This window comes from Sus scrofa, chromosome 12 (genome assembly GCF_054392235.1).
Source record: "Sus scrofa isolate SSC_HxYL_T2T_F1_AM1 chromosome 12, Sscrofa_HxYL_maternal_Yorkshire_Landrace_v2.0, whole genome shotgun sequence".
In the NCBI taxonomy this organism is placed as follows: Eukaryota; Metazoa; Chordata; class Mammalia; order Artiodactyla; family Suidae; genus Sus; species Sus scrofa.
Window position 1 is genome coordinate 4023693 of NC_139394.1, and position 12975 is coordinate 4036667.

At 48.6% G+C, this 12975-nt stretch overlaps 2 protein-coding genes across 13 annotated transcripts in view; one reads left to right on the top strand and one right to left on the bottom strand.

Moving 5' to 3' along the window:
• TNRC6C (trinucleotide repeat containing adaptor 6C) overlaps positions 1 to 11849 on the bottom strand; it is a 141485-nt gene extending 129636 nt beyond the window's left edge. For all 12 annotated transcript variants that reach the window (XM_021066535.2, XM_021066531.2, XM_084983451.1 and 9 more), the window contains exon 1: positions 11623 to 11849. The gene's annotated coding sequence lies outside the window, so the exon portion shown is untranslated. The remainder of the gene's footprint in view (positions 1 to 11622) is intronic.
• LOC146397989 (uncharacterized) lies at positions 10627 to 12552 on the top strand. The gene is made up of 2 exons (XM_084983163.1): positions 10627 to 10657; positions 10922 to 12552. The coding sequence occupies exons 1-2, from the start codon at positions 10627 to 10629 to the stop codon at positions 12412 to 12414; spliced, it is 1524 nt and encodes a 507-aa protein (XP_084839289.1). The 3' UTR covers positions 12415 to 12552.
• Positions 12553 to 12975: the final 423 nt, after the last annotated feature.

Sequence of the window (12975 nt, forward strand, 5' to 3'; positions counted from 1 at the left end):
TAACATTCATAAATTGTCCATGTTACTAAAACAAGATCCTTACCCCCATACACCTGTTTTTGTCTTTACTCAAATGCCTACCATTTTCAAGCTTTAAAATCTCTCTCTTCTGAAAACAGTGACATGAAAGTAAAGGAGCAAAACTGTTATCCGCCCAACCAGGGAGCCAAATAATGAAACACAAGAGAGTATGCTTATTCCAAAGCAGGTGCCTGAATTGCCTCACCTTACAAGTGTGTAAGGCTTTACGACACTCCATTCCTTCAAACTATTTGTTAAAGAACCAGAAGAAAGACACAATACAGAAGAAAAATGGGTCAAGTGAGGAAATTGCTTTCCAGCTGCGATGTGAGATTGAACAGGAAGTAGTTGAATAGATAGAGACAGTTATCACACACCGCTCACGTCTATCAAAGGCAGCTTACTTCTAGCTTATCCCACTCACAGCCAAAGCATTCTAGTGCTAAGGGGACACAGATTTTTATGAAATGTCTTCCTACTTTTTATAATTGAGATCAAAACTAGAATCCCTTTAGGTAGGCTTAAATTTTCAGTAATGTTAATTTTCAAACAACGCTTTAAGAAAAACCTGCTGCTGTGGTGGAAAAAAGTTAATCCATGAGCTCTCATGAGATCTCTGTTTGTCTCACAGACGTGCTCTTGTCTCAGCTGCATTCTAGATGCCAGAATTAGAAATCAGGGAGGAAAGAGCACTATCGGGTTTTTCAAACAGTGATAATGTCTCTTATAAACACATCAAAATCAGTTCAACACACTTTAAGACCCCAAACGACACTATTTGGGGCTATGAACCCACTAGACACAGGTAATTTATGTTAACATTTGATAAGTTTTTGTAATTAAAATAGGCCAAATGCCATCCATCAAAGTCAGGGCCCCAAGATCTCTTAGGTCTTTAAAGATAATAAAAACCACCCTGTCCCTGGGACTGAACAAGGGGGAACAAGAGAACAGGTCAGGAGCACGGTCACAGCAAGCAGCCAGGCCTGACTCTCCAAGGCGCCTTCGTCTCTTCACTATGGATGAGAAGACATCAGCTAATGTACTAAAATGCCCTGTACTTGGCACACAATAAGCACTCAGGAAACTACAGAGTTATTATGAAGTTTGGGATTCTTTCTCCAGTTGTGAATTTATATCTTCAGAGCAAAAAGGCATGTTAGCAAAACAATAATACACTGAGATGAAAGAAAGCACACTGTCCATCCTACTGCCTCAAAATAGGCCTTTACTCCTATCTCTGAGTGCAAAGTTTCAGGAGAGAAAACGTAAAAACAAACAAAAAACCCTGACAACATGAAAAGAGCAAATGAAAAAAAGCAGGGGAGATGTTAAGGGAGCGACAAATGAAAGGCAAGAAAAACTTCTGAGGAATCCTAAAGGCTGAATTCTGAAATCAATGTCCGCTAATTTGAGATCTAGTTTAAAGACAAGTTGAAGAGAAAACCCCATTTTCTTAAGCCATGGGACCTACATAATCAAAATTCTGCCCTCACAGGTTAAATAGGCATGTGTGTGAGCTAATTATGTAACTATATTTAATAACTGTACTAAAGGAGTACTCAAATTATGAGTCAACACAGATTGATTTCAAAGGAAAGAATTTTGACAACATCTTTTTAAACCTCGGTCTGCTTTCCAGAGGCCCCCAGAAGAGAACAGAAATAATACATTCTCTACATGCCAACCAGGCACCGTGGGCTGGCCAGAATGACCCTGTGAGTTATAACGCTCATCTTTCCAATGGCTAGGATCTGCAGACGGTCACCCGACCTGTGAAAGGCAAACCAGGAGTTATACCTAGCGCTCATACGTCCATCATAAATATCACACATGATTTCTTCCTAAGTGGCTGGTGGCACTTACTGGCAGTGCCCAGTGGCCTCAGGGAGAGAGAGCTGCCCATTCCTACAGGTGCCCACAGAAAACCTGGTGCAGGGCATCTCGCTGGGGACTGTTCCAATGGACTCACCCCCCTAATTCTCCTCACACCTGCAGGTGCATTCCACACCCACATGACAGGCTGACTAGCTGAAAATACAGTTGGTCATTACCCCAAAAAGTCTTAAAAAAAACAAAGGAAAAGTATTCATTAGCAATCTCTCCCCTTCCCCCACTATCATTTGCAGAAGCAATTCAATAAAACTGAATTGTTTTGTTTTGTTTTGTTCATCTTTTTAGGGCCATATGCACGGCATATGAAAGTTTCCAGGCTAGAGGTTGAATTGGAGTTGTAGCTGCCAGCCTACACCACAGCCACAGCAATGTCAGATCTGAGCCACATCTGTGACCTACACCACAGTTCACGGCAATGCTGGATCCTTAACCCACTGAGTGAGGCCAGGGATCGAACCTGCATCTTCATGGATGCTAGTCAGATCTGTTTCCGCTAAGCCACGATGGGAACTCCCTGAACTTTTTTTTAAACAATTGAATCCACAAAATACTGTAGGTATTACAAAGATAAAAGCATTACCATCCATGCTAACAAGGAACTCAAAATCTAACAGAGAACCAGTCGTGATGATGAAATCTGGAAGGGGTTTGTGCTGGGGTTTAGAGTCTAGCTAGTAACAACTTCAACAGAGCCGCCACAAACACTCATATATTTATGTTATAATCTGAGCTTACATTTTCTGCAAATATTGGAGATTTGTTTCCTCTTTTTTTCTGTCACTATCCCATATCCACAGAGTTCACACTCTATCTGGGACTGTTATGTAAAGTCAGAGTTAAATTTTTTTCCACGGATGGTACTAAGAAAATTCGATTTCATTGAGAGTACTCACCATAATTAAGAGCAGAGCCCTATTATTACATGGCTCATTACTTACTGGGACTTGTGCTGGGAATCAAATCTCTACACCAGAACCTCAAACAATAAACTCTCCTAAAACTGCTATATTATCTGCCATCTTGCCCCATCAGCATTTTAAAAGCACTCACTATATGTATTTAATCAAACATTTTAACAGAAGCTTCTTTATTTACTTCATTTAAAGCCTCTCTGGAACATGCCCGGAAGAGCAGTGAGCACTGTGCCTGACCTCTTGGGACTGGGTCCTCCCAGCAGCCCACACCAGTCATTCTCAACTGTTTTGTCCTGCTGATTCTTCCCAATACCTTTTCGGCTCGGCCCTACTTGGCCCTGCCGGTCTCAGCTTGCCTCACTTTACACAGACAACCACTCTAGCCACGGTTTTCACGCTTCTGATCTCCCCCTCCAATCCCCCAACTATGTCTCAGCTCAACGCAAGTTTCTCATCTACCACTTGGTTCAGATCATGCCCAACAACGACTATCAAAAGTTCCTAACCAGCCAAAGGCTGGAGATTCTACCCGTACAGCCCCTTCTCAAGCTTCCTGCTAACACAAACCCTCCACTTACTGCAAGGTCGCAGTGTTCGTTTACTCCATAAAACCACAGAGTTCCAGCTGTTATGGTGAGGCACTTTCCAAAATGTTTCCTAAACGTGTCTCCTTGTAGATATCCCTTCTGTTCAGCCAAATCCTATCAGCCTTCCAGGACCCCTTTTAAATAAAGTCCTGCCGGACCCCAAGGGTGCCATCATCCTCTCTCTTCTGAATGACGAGGCATCCTCTCTTTCCACACCCCCAAGCCCTTCACTGAACTACCAGGAGGTGTTTGTGGTCGCGTGATTCTGGGGAAGACTGGCTGGGCTAACGAAGAAGGCAGGTGCATTTCTTCTGCTGCTGGGCTTCTCTAAGCCCCAAGGTGTCACTGGGCAGCCTCAGCGGGGAGATGTGGAAGGTGGCTATTTAACTAGACACCACCACAGAGTTCCGTTAACTCAAGGAAGCTTCGCCACCTTTGACTGCTAACTCCGTTTTTCGTTTGCCTTTACGTGTGTGGTGCCTGTTTCCTTCACCAGCAGGACACCTCAAGGAGGGCAGGGAGGTGTCCATCTTCACTGTGCCCACTGAACAGAGGAGGCACTTCGTTTTTATAACGAAAGGAGTGACATGACCAGGTCTGGCTTTCAGCAAGCGGCACAGGGAGATGACAAAGAGCTAGACTAGTAGCAGAGGACCTGGACATGTTATTAAGGATCTGACTTTGGGCAAATTATTCAGCTCCCATCAGCCTCAGCTTCCCAATCTGGAGAATGAACACAGTAGCAGCAGCTCCCTTACAAGCTGCTGCTGAGGAATGGATGACACACACAAAGTGCCCAGAGAGCATCCAGTTAATACCAGCAGGTGGATCATGGGACACAGACCAGAGGAAGAGAGACTAATTAAAAAACTATTCCAGGAGTTCCCGTCATGGCGCAGTGGTTAACGAATCTGACTAGGAACCATGAGGTTGCGGGTTCAGTCCCTGCCCTTGCTCAGTGGGTTAAGGATCCGGCGTTGCTGTGAGCTGTGGTGTAGGTTGCAGATGCGGCTCGGATCCTGCTTTGCTGGGGCTCTGGCGTAGGCCAGTGGCTACAGCTCCGATTCGACCCCGAGCCTGGGAACCTCCATATGCCACGGAAGCAGCCCAAGAAATAGCAAAAAAAAAAAAAAAAAAAAAAAACTATTCCAATAATCCAAGCTATTTATCCATGTGTGAGGGCTCTGAAGTGGAATGTCTGAGTGTAAATTCTGGCTTCATATCCCACAAGCTGTAGGATTTTGTAAAAACTGCTTCCTTCTCGACTGCCCTCCTTTTCTCCCGCTGTAAAGGAGAAAGAAGAGCAGAAACCATCGTCTGCGTGTGCGAGGACCGAGTAGGAGTACCACTCGCATCCCTGGCACACCATCACCTAGGAAAGGCCCAAATGGGAGCTACATTTATTTGAAGATTCTTTTTAAATATTTATTTTATTTTTTATTTTTTTGCTTTTTAGGGCCACACCCTCGGCATATGGAGGTTCCCAGACTAGGGGTTGAGTCCAAGCTGTAGCCGTAGGCCTACGCCACAGCGACACCAGATCTAAGCTGCGTCTGTGACCTACCCCACAGCTCACGGTAACACCAGATCCTTAACCCACTGAGCGAGGCCAGGGATCGAACCCGAGACCTCATGGATGCCAGTCAGGTTTGTTTCTGCTAAGCTACAATGGGAACTCTTGAAGGTTATTTTTATTTTTTATTTTTTATTTTATTTATTTATTTATTTTGCCTTTTTGCCATTTCTAGGGCCGCTCCTGCGGCACTTGGAGGTTCCCAGGCTAGGGGTCGAACTGGAGCTGTAGCCACCGGCCTATGCCAGAGCCACAGCAATGCAGGATCTGAGCCATGTCTGAAACCTACACCACAGCTCAGGGCAACACCGGATCCTTAACCCACTGAGCAAGGGCAGAGACCGAACCTGCAACCTCATGGTTCCTAGTCGGATTCGTTAACCACTGAGCCACAGCGGGAACTCCTGAAGGTTATTTTTAAATTGAGATCTGGCCACTTGAGAAGATGCTTCCTAACCAACCCCTCCCTGACAACACACACAGCCTCCACTATCCTCCATGACTCAGAGGGACTTGCTTCTGCACAACCATCACTTGCTTCCCTCAACTACCCCCAAAACATCGCTTAAAAAACATCAGCCTCGGAGTTCCCATCATGGCACAGCAGAAACGAATCCGACTAGGAACCATGAAGTTGCGGGTTAGATCCCTGGCCTCGCTCAGAGGGTTAAGGATCCGGCGTTGCTGTGAGCTGTGGTGTGTCGCAGACATGGCTTGGATCTGGTGTGGCTGTGGCTGTGGTGTGGGCTGGCAGCTACAACTCCAGTTTGATCCTCTAGCCTGGGAACGTTCACATGCTGCAGGTGTGGCATTAAACGTCAAAAAAAAAAAAAAAAAAAAAAAACCAGAAAACAAAAACAAAAACACACCAGCCTCCTGAAGAACAAAGCCCATTACTGTAAATTCCCTTCCCAAGCTCTTTGCCCTCCCTGCTGCATTTCCTATATGGTGTGAGACTGCGGCGGCGTAACAGTCTAAGGAGTAACCCCCTTCCCCATAACTCCTAATGTTCACACCTTTTTACAGCACCAGGGGTTGGGAAGGTGATAAGCTGTGCTTCTGATGCCATTTCCCAGCTTCAGACCGTACCTTTAACTCCTGGTTGCCATCTTAACTTAGACTGGTTGCTGTCTTATTCGTTTATTAAAAGAAAAATTTAAAAATTAGCTTTGGGAATAAAAAGTAAACAATGCCTTTGCCAGGCTCAACTCAAGGAACTGATTTTAGTTGTGGGAAATCTTATTCTTAATAAGCTTAATAAGAGAAAATGAATCCAGAGAAGCACCTACTTTCAGTAACCACCTGGGCACTAGCTGCCTCTGCCAGCACCATAGAAAGGGACTCAGCCACAGACAGGGGTTCTCCTACGCTGAGAATAACCTGACTAGATACTGTGACACTGGAGGGTGGCATTTCAGGCCTTCACAGGAGAAGGACATTATGAAGATGTTAACAGAGTACCGATTTCTAAAAGGTTCTAAAGAAGAAAACAGAGAAAGTCTTCTTGAAGGAAAAAAGCAACTTCAGATGTTTGTATTCTAGAAGATCACGGCAAAGTCTGGATTTATACAAATACAAGATGTTCAGAAAAGTCGAAATCTTTTAACAAAGATGAGCTGACAGTTACGCATTTTTCATTTTCATACTTTTGTACAAAAATTTTAAAATATTTTTGTGTCAAAAAAGGTTTCCGAGGAAGTAGACCGAGTGCGATGGGAGTCGTGGGAGCCGGCTCGCCCACAGGCTCTCTCCTCTGGGCCTGGGCCTGGTGTCTTTGGGCAGGTCACTCTCCAGGAGAGAAGAGTTTCGACCAAGAGGCAAACAAGGGGAGGGTGACCCTGGACAGACAACCCGATGCTCCTTATTTTCCACAGCAAACAATGAAATCCACTGGCCTAGAAGACACATATTTCAGAAGCCAGATTCCTGCCCACCCTTAACTGCTACATCTTACAAAACCAAAGTCGGAGCTGGAGCTCAGAGAGCTACACAGAATATTAAGAGTTCAAAATAGCAGTGAAAGCTGCTTTCCCAAGGCTATCCTTCTGTTGTGGTTTAGAGCCGTGGAGGGCTCAGGAGGGTGCCAACAACTACCTGTGCTAGTGCAGTGATGCTTCATGGCTGGATGCCCAGAGTGTCTAGCTCGGCATACAGTCAATAGCCGTCTGAGGGCTACAGAGAAAGAATGCATTCTTAGCAAAAAGCTCTCCATCCCTGCAATAGATTCATTCTCTGAAAGCATCTACGGCCAAGAAAAGAATTCATTTGAAGTAAACGTCCAAAAACGGCACAAAGGGCATGAATTCTAACCATTTTAATGCGCAAATCTTTGTCACATTCCAGCTGGAGAGTTTAAAAATACGTATTTTACTTTTCATTAAAAAAGTTACAGTTCAACTACATAATCTGCACAACAGAAAAGTTACAGGATTATTTTAACCAAGTTATTCAAAGAAGTTCACTGGGCAAGGATTATACCTTTTTTTGCTTTCAATGTCACATACACAATCTCTACACAGGATTTTATAGTTAGTTTTGACAGCAAGTAATCCTTATTTTTTAAGTAATTATATTCCTGAAGAACTGTGTCTAAGCTAAACGTTTATGATGGAAAACATCTTAAAGAAAGCTTACTGTATATTATTTTCCAAAATAAAGAATGCTCTCCTTATGACTACATAATTATTTAAAAGCTAATTTGTAAAAATCTAGATAGTCATGAATAGACCGGCTTAAAGCAAGAAAATCTGTAAAATGTCCTGGGGAAAAAAAAAAAGAAAAAAAGGCCAGTTCTCATTTGCTATTCTGCTCTCTCTGCTTAAATCTACGACGCCTTCAAACAAAATTATTAAGATGTTAACTGTCTTAATTAAGCAAATAATACCCAGTCAGTCACCTTCACTGTGAAACCAGTTATCATACAAAATAGACGACAGCACCAATACTCTTTGAAAACACTTCCTTATAGCTCATCTAAAACATCAGAAGCCCCTCTGAAATATAGCTGGAATAAAAGATAAAAACCTATTTGACTGTCTCAAAATCAGGAGTAAGAAGCCCAAAGAATTTCAATCCAAGCAAAAGAAAAGCAAACAAACAAGAACAAAGTTACTGAGTCTTCCCTGCTTACTTAGAACCTTCCAGGCACTGCCTGCTCCAGGAGCAGCACCTCCTGCTCTGTCTGCCTACCTTCTATAAATCCGCCCCTTGTCACTTCTCCGTTTCTTATGCTTTCCACGCAGGCTTGGATTGCTCTGGCTAAGTAATCTTTGCCTGCTCCATCCTCAAATCTTAATTAACTCATATACTATTCTGCTATGTGGAACAGCCTTCAGACTTCACAGCCAATTGAATTTTTTCCTTACAAGATCTTCTCAGATACCACCTTTACACAATAAACCCTGACTGAGAGGTAAATATCATCTAAAACATAAGCATGCAATCACATGGATCAAATTCCTACTGGGGAAACCCCCCCAACACCCAAAAATAGTCATTAAGGGAGGTCCTGCTGTGGCTCTGTGGGTTAAGGACCTGACGTTGTCTGTGGGGATGTGGGTTTGACTCCTGGTCTTTCCCAGTGGGTTAGGAATCCAGCTTTGCCCCAAGCTGCTGTGTAGGCCACGAATGTGACTCAGAACCGCTGTTGCGGTGTGTGGCACAGGCCCAGCTGCAGCTCCAATTCGATCCCTTGCCTGGGAACTTCCATATGCTACAAGAGTGGCCATAAAGAGGAAAAAAAAAAAAGAGTGGGAGGGGGGCATGAAAATGGCTCCTAGGAGTTCTCTGGTGGTTCAGCAGGTTAAGGATCAATCTGATGTTGTCACTGCTGTGGCATGGGTTCGATCTCTGGCCAGGGAACTTCCCCATACTGTGGGTGTGGCAAAGAAAACAACAACAAAACAACTCCTAGCCTTAAAACGTTAGGTCGTTAAATAAGCTATATGATGTCAAAGACATTACATGCTCAAATCAAATTAAGAGATAAAGAGACTAACTTCCACTAGTAAACTTTTTTTTTTTTTTAATTTGCATCACTTTGCTGAGTCAAGCAAGAGTACTTCCATTCAGGGCCTCACTGCCCTCACTTGGAGAAGTAATGCAAACAACCCATTCTCAGCCAGTTACTGTAGGAATTTTATCTTTCATTTCTTTCTAACTGAAAGCTTTTCCCTAAGGAAAAAAACTGCCCCCCTTGCCCCCCCTCCCCATCTTGGTTTTGAAAGTGAGCCAGATGACAGCATTTAAAAAGCACAAATTTATCTCAGTAAAGCCAGCTGTTTAACAAAAAGGTGGTGGTGGTGAGAAATACTGTAATTGAACGTTTCCTAAAGCCCCCCCCCCACCATGGTTTAGTTATATTTTAGTCATTGAGAGTTAAGTAAGAGGTCGCCCCACTTTCCCTGATAATCAGCACTCTACTGCAACTATGTGTTCTAAAATTCCTGAGCCAACTGAGTATAAATATAAGCCTGTTACAAAATCACCTTTGTCAAGGTGTTAAAACATATGCCACTTGAAAAAGAACAAAAACAATAAACATTATAAGAAGGAAAACCTTAAAAATCAACATTTACAAGTACCCCCAGGTTACTACATCTAAAATATTTAAATGCCAGAATCTAAAATGAATTGTCGGGATTAAATCTTAAGTCTTAGACAGCCTCAGTGTCAACATTACTTCACTTCATACCTTAAACAGTAAATCAAGAGGTACCAGACAATAAGGTCTTTGATTTGGACAAGAAGGATGAAGGACTTAGACTTTTAAAACTAGACCTTCATGATAAAGTCTAGTCTAAATACATGCATGCATGTATCCATCTGTGACCTATAGAACCTTTCTGCTTAAGTAAGTGCTAGCTTGAAGAAATTATTGTGTCATTATAATTTAACTCAACCAATACTTTTACTATTACCACATTCCGGGCTATTGCTTTCTCATGATCCAATGTGCAAAAGAAAGACAGACTCTAAGAACCTCTATTCTTGTGAAAATACAAATACTAAAAACTTTCTGTAGGAAAAAAAAAAAAAAAAAAAAAAAGACCTTTCAGTAGAGGTAATCAAGGTAAAACCGATTCCGGCCAGTATCATCTTCTGTAAATACCAAGAATAAAACGAATTTGAATAGTACAACTGGGCTAGTCGTTTTTAACATCTCATTTTGCACCATTTCCCCCAACAAAGCATCCTAGGAGTGCCGCACTGAAAGGTGTCCAGAGACCGTCATCACGTCTGTGGTTCTGAAATGGTGTAAATGTCTTCAAGGTGCCCCCCGCCAACCAAGTTCATCTGGCCTTGGGCTAAGTTCTATCCTTCATTCTTTCACATAGTATAGACAAGTCTGGAATCTATGCATATAATTGTCACACTCCCTACACATTTCAGAGTGGCCGCCACTGTCCTCTGAGATTACTCAAGCCACATTTCCAGAGCCTCAACTCATCCCCACAGTTACTCAGTTCTAAATGTAGGAAATAACTTGCATAAAACAAGTCTTCTGCGGGGTCAAATTACGTTCAGAGACGCAGCGGCCTCTCCACCGTGATCGTCATACACTGTCCACCTACGCGGGCCGCACACAGCGGAGGGAACGCCGGATACAGGAGAAAACCCGAACCTCCCCAGCACAATGGAGCAAATCAGCCAGACGCCTCCAATCTGCAAGTCCTTGGCAACGTCAAGTTGGGCATCTCCAGAGCACCATTTTGCGTTCAGAGTCTGCAGGTCATGCCTAGACAGAACCGAGCAGACCACTCAAATGGAGGTTCATCTGACAGAGGCAAGGGTTCCAGGCAGTTCCCCTCTTTTCCTACAGAATCCCCGAGGCTGTGGCGTGCCTGCCACCGCAGGAGGAGCAGCCAGGGCCTCCGGCTCCTCCTCCCCCGCCCGCGAGGTCGAGGCAGCGATCCTGCATCTTCCGTGAGATTCCCAAAGCTCCGAGCGACCTGCAGCGAACCGCTCGGCTCTCCGCCCGGTGAACGCGCAGGGAACCCTGCATCTGCATCTGCACGTTAATAGGCACCAACCTATTAACAACTCTCATCCACCAGGCCAAGGTGCAGACGAGGCGCCGCTCGAGCGGAGGTGGCCCAGAGGCGCTCGGGTTCCGTGCTCCGAGAGCCAGGCGACCGCGGCTCGGCTCGCGTTCCTCGTGAGCATCGCCGTGCAGCCTGCAGCACGGCGAGCAGCCCACCTGATTCCAGACCCGCGGGAGGCCGAGGGGCCCTGCCGCGCTCGCCCGAGCACGCCCGCGTTTGCTCTCCCCCAAACAAGGGCGCGGGAGGCCCCACACCGAAAACGCTGGGTTCGTGCATGCCTTCAGAAATGCAACACCCGCGGATGCGTGCTCGGGGAAAGCCACTTCCACCAACCGCATCGGCTGCACACACCACACACGCAACCGCCCGGTCGCCGCGCCGACCGTTCCGACCGCGCCGGGCCCGGCGAACCTCTCCCCGCGCGCGCACGCACCGGGCCCCGCGCCGCAGGCGGCTCCTCCCGCCGCCCCGCGCCGCGCACCCTTCCCGCCGGGACCCGCGACCCCTCGCGCTCCGGGCCGGCCGAACAAAGGCGACGCCAACAGCTCGGCCGGCTGAGGCGGCTCGGAGGCCCTGCCCGCGCTCACCTGGGCTCCGTCCCCGGCAGCGGCGGCGGCTCCTCGGCGGGGCTCCGGCGGCGCGGGCCTGGCGGCGGCGGCGACAACCACTCGGGCGGCCGCCCCGGGGCCTGCGGGGCGCTCGGGCGGCGGGGGCCCGCTCAACGCCGGCGCCGCGGGCTCAGGTCCCGGTGCGGGCGGCGGCGGCGGCGCAGGCGGGTGGGCGGCGACGCGTCCCGGTGGGTCCAGGTCCGGCCCCGGCGACGCCGCAGCGCGCCCTCCTCCTCGCGCCCGCGGGCGGGACGGCGGCTCCGGCGCGGCCCGGGATCCGAGGAGGCGGCGGCGGCGGCGCTCGGCGCTCTGCGCTCGGCCGGCTCCGCTCCCTCCGCCTCCGGCTCCGGCGGGCCCGCAGCGGCGGCGGCAGGAACGAGGCGAGCGCGGGGACGGCCCTGTCAGGGGCGGTGGGGGCGGCCGGGGCGGCGCTCAGGGCTGCGGGGCGGCGGGGCCGGCGGCGGCGGCTGCGGCTCCCGGGGCCGTCGCGCTGAGGTGCGGAGCTGCCACCGCGGCCATCTTGTTGCTCTAACTGACAAGAACCCCCCCTCCCCCCGCTCCAGCCAGACGGGGCGCTCGCGCCCCCTTCCCCGCCCCGCGTTGGCCTCCAACAGGAAGTCGTCCCAGCCCCTGGCACGTGACTCCGCCGTATCTGCATACCGGAGGGGCAACTGGCCAATCGGCACTCTGAACCTGAGCTCCGCCCCCGCGCGCCCCTCCCAGGCCCATTGGCTGGTGCCAGCCAGGCCGCGCCCCCTTCTTCCCCCTTAATACCCGCCTGAGCTGTGGTTCCCTAGACCGCGCGGGGAGCGCGCCGGGGTTCGCGTGTGTGCGCGCCTCGCCTGCCTGGGCGGGTGCGAGTCCTGAAGGCTCGCGCTCCACTTGGGATATGTGGAAACCCTCGCCGCGTCCTTCCTCGTCTTAGGATGTTGCGGTTTCGCCTTAGCGCGCTCCACCGCAAGGCGAGGACCCCGGCCCTGCTCGCCCGCTCGGTTCCCCCAGCCCGCTCCCCGCAACTCGCGAGCCAAGGTTTTGCGCGGTATTTTCACCCGGCGGCGCTGGCCTTCCATGCTGCAGAGCCTGGCGCCCGTCCCCCCCGTGCCCTGCACACGCCTTGCATCTCCCCGCCGTGCACATACACGTACGCGCGCCGGCCAGGCCCGGGAGCATCCTGCTCGCCGCGCGCCTCCCAGACTGCTTCTGCACGCCGCCGCTTTCCCTCCCGCGGGAGCGCCCTGCTGCGAGCCAAACAAGCCTCGCTGCAAAACAGCCCTCCCGAGACAGCCCTTTGCGCCGGAGCGCGAGCATCTCGCCCCCACCGCGCAAACAGCT

What these genes read in the sequence shown, in the direction of transcription:
- LOC146397989 (XM_084983163.1), top strand. Translation starts at nt 10,627, where the DNA reads ATGGAGCAAATCAGCCAGACGCCTCCAATCT. An exon ending in CAGCCAGACGCCTCCAATCT is followed by an intron (nt 10,658 to 10,921) that starts GCAAGTCCTTGG and finishes ATCTTCCGTGAG; the next exon opens with ATTCCCAAAGCTCCGAGCGA.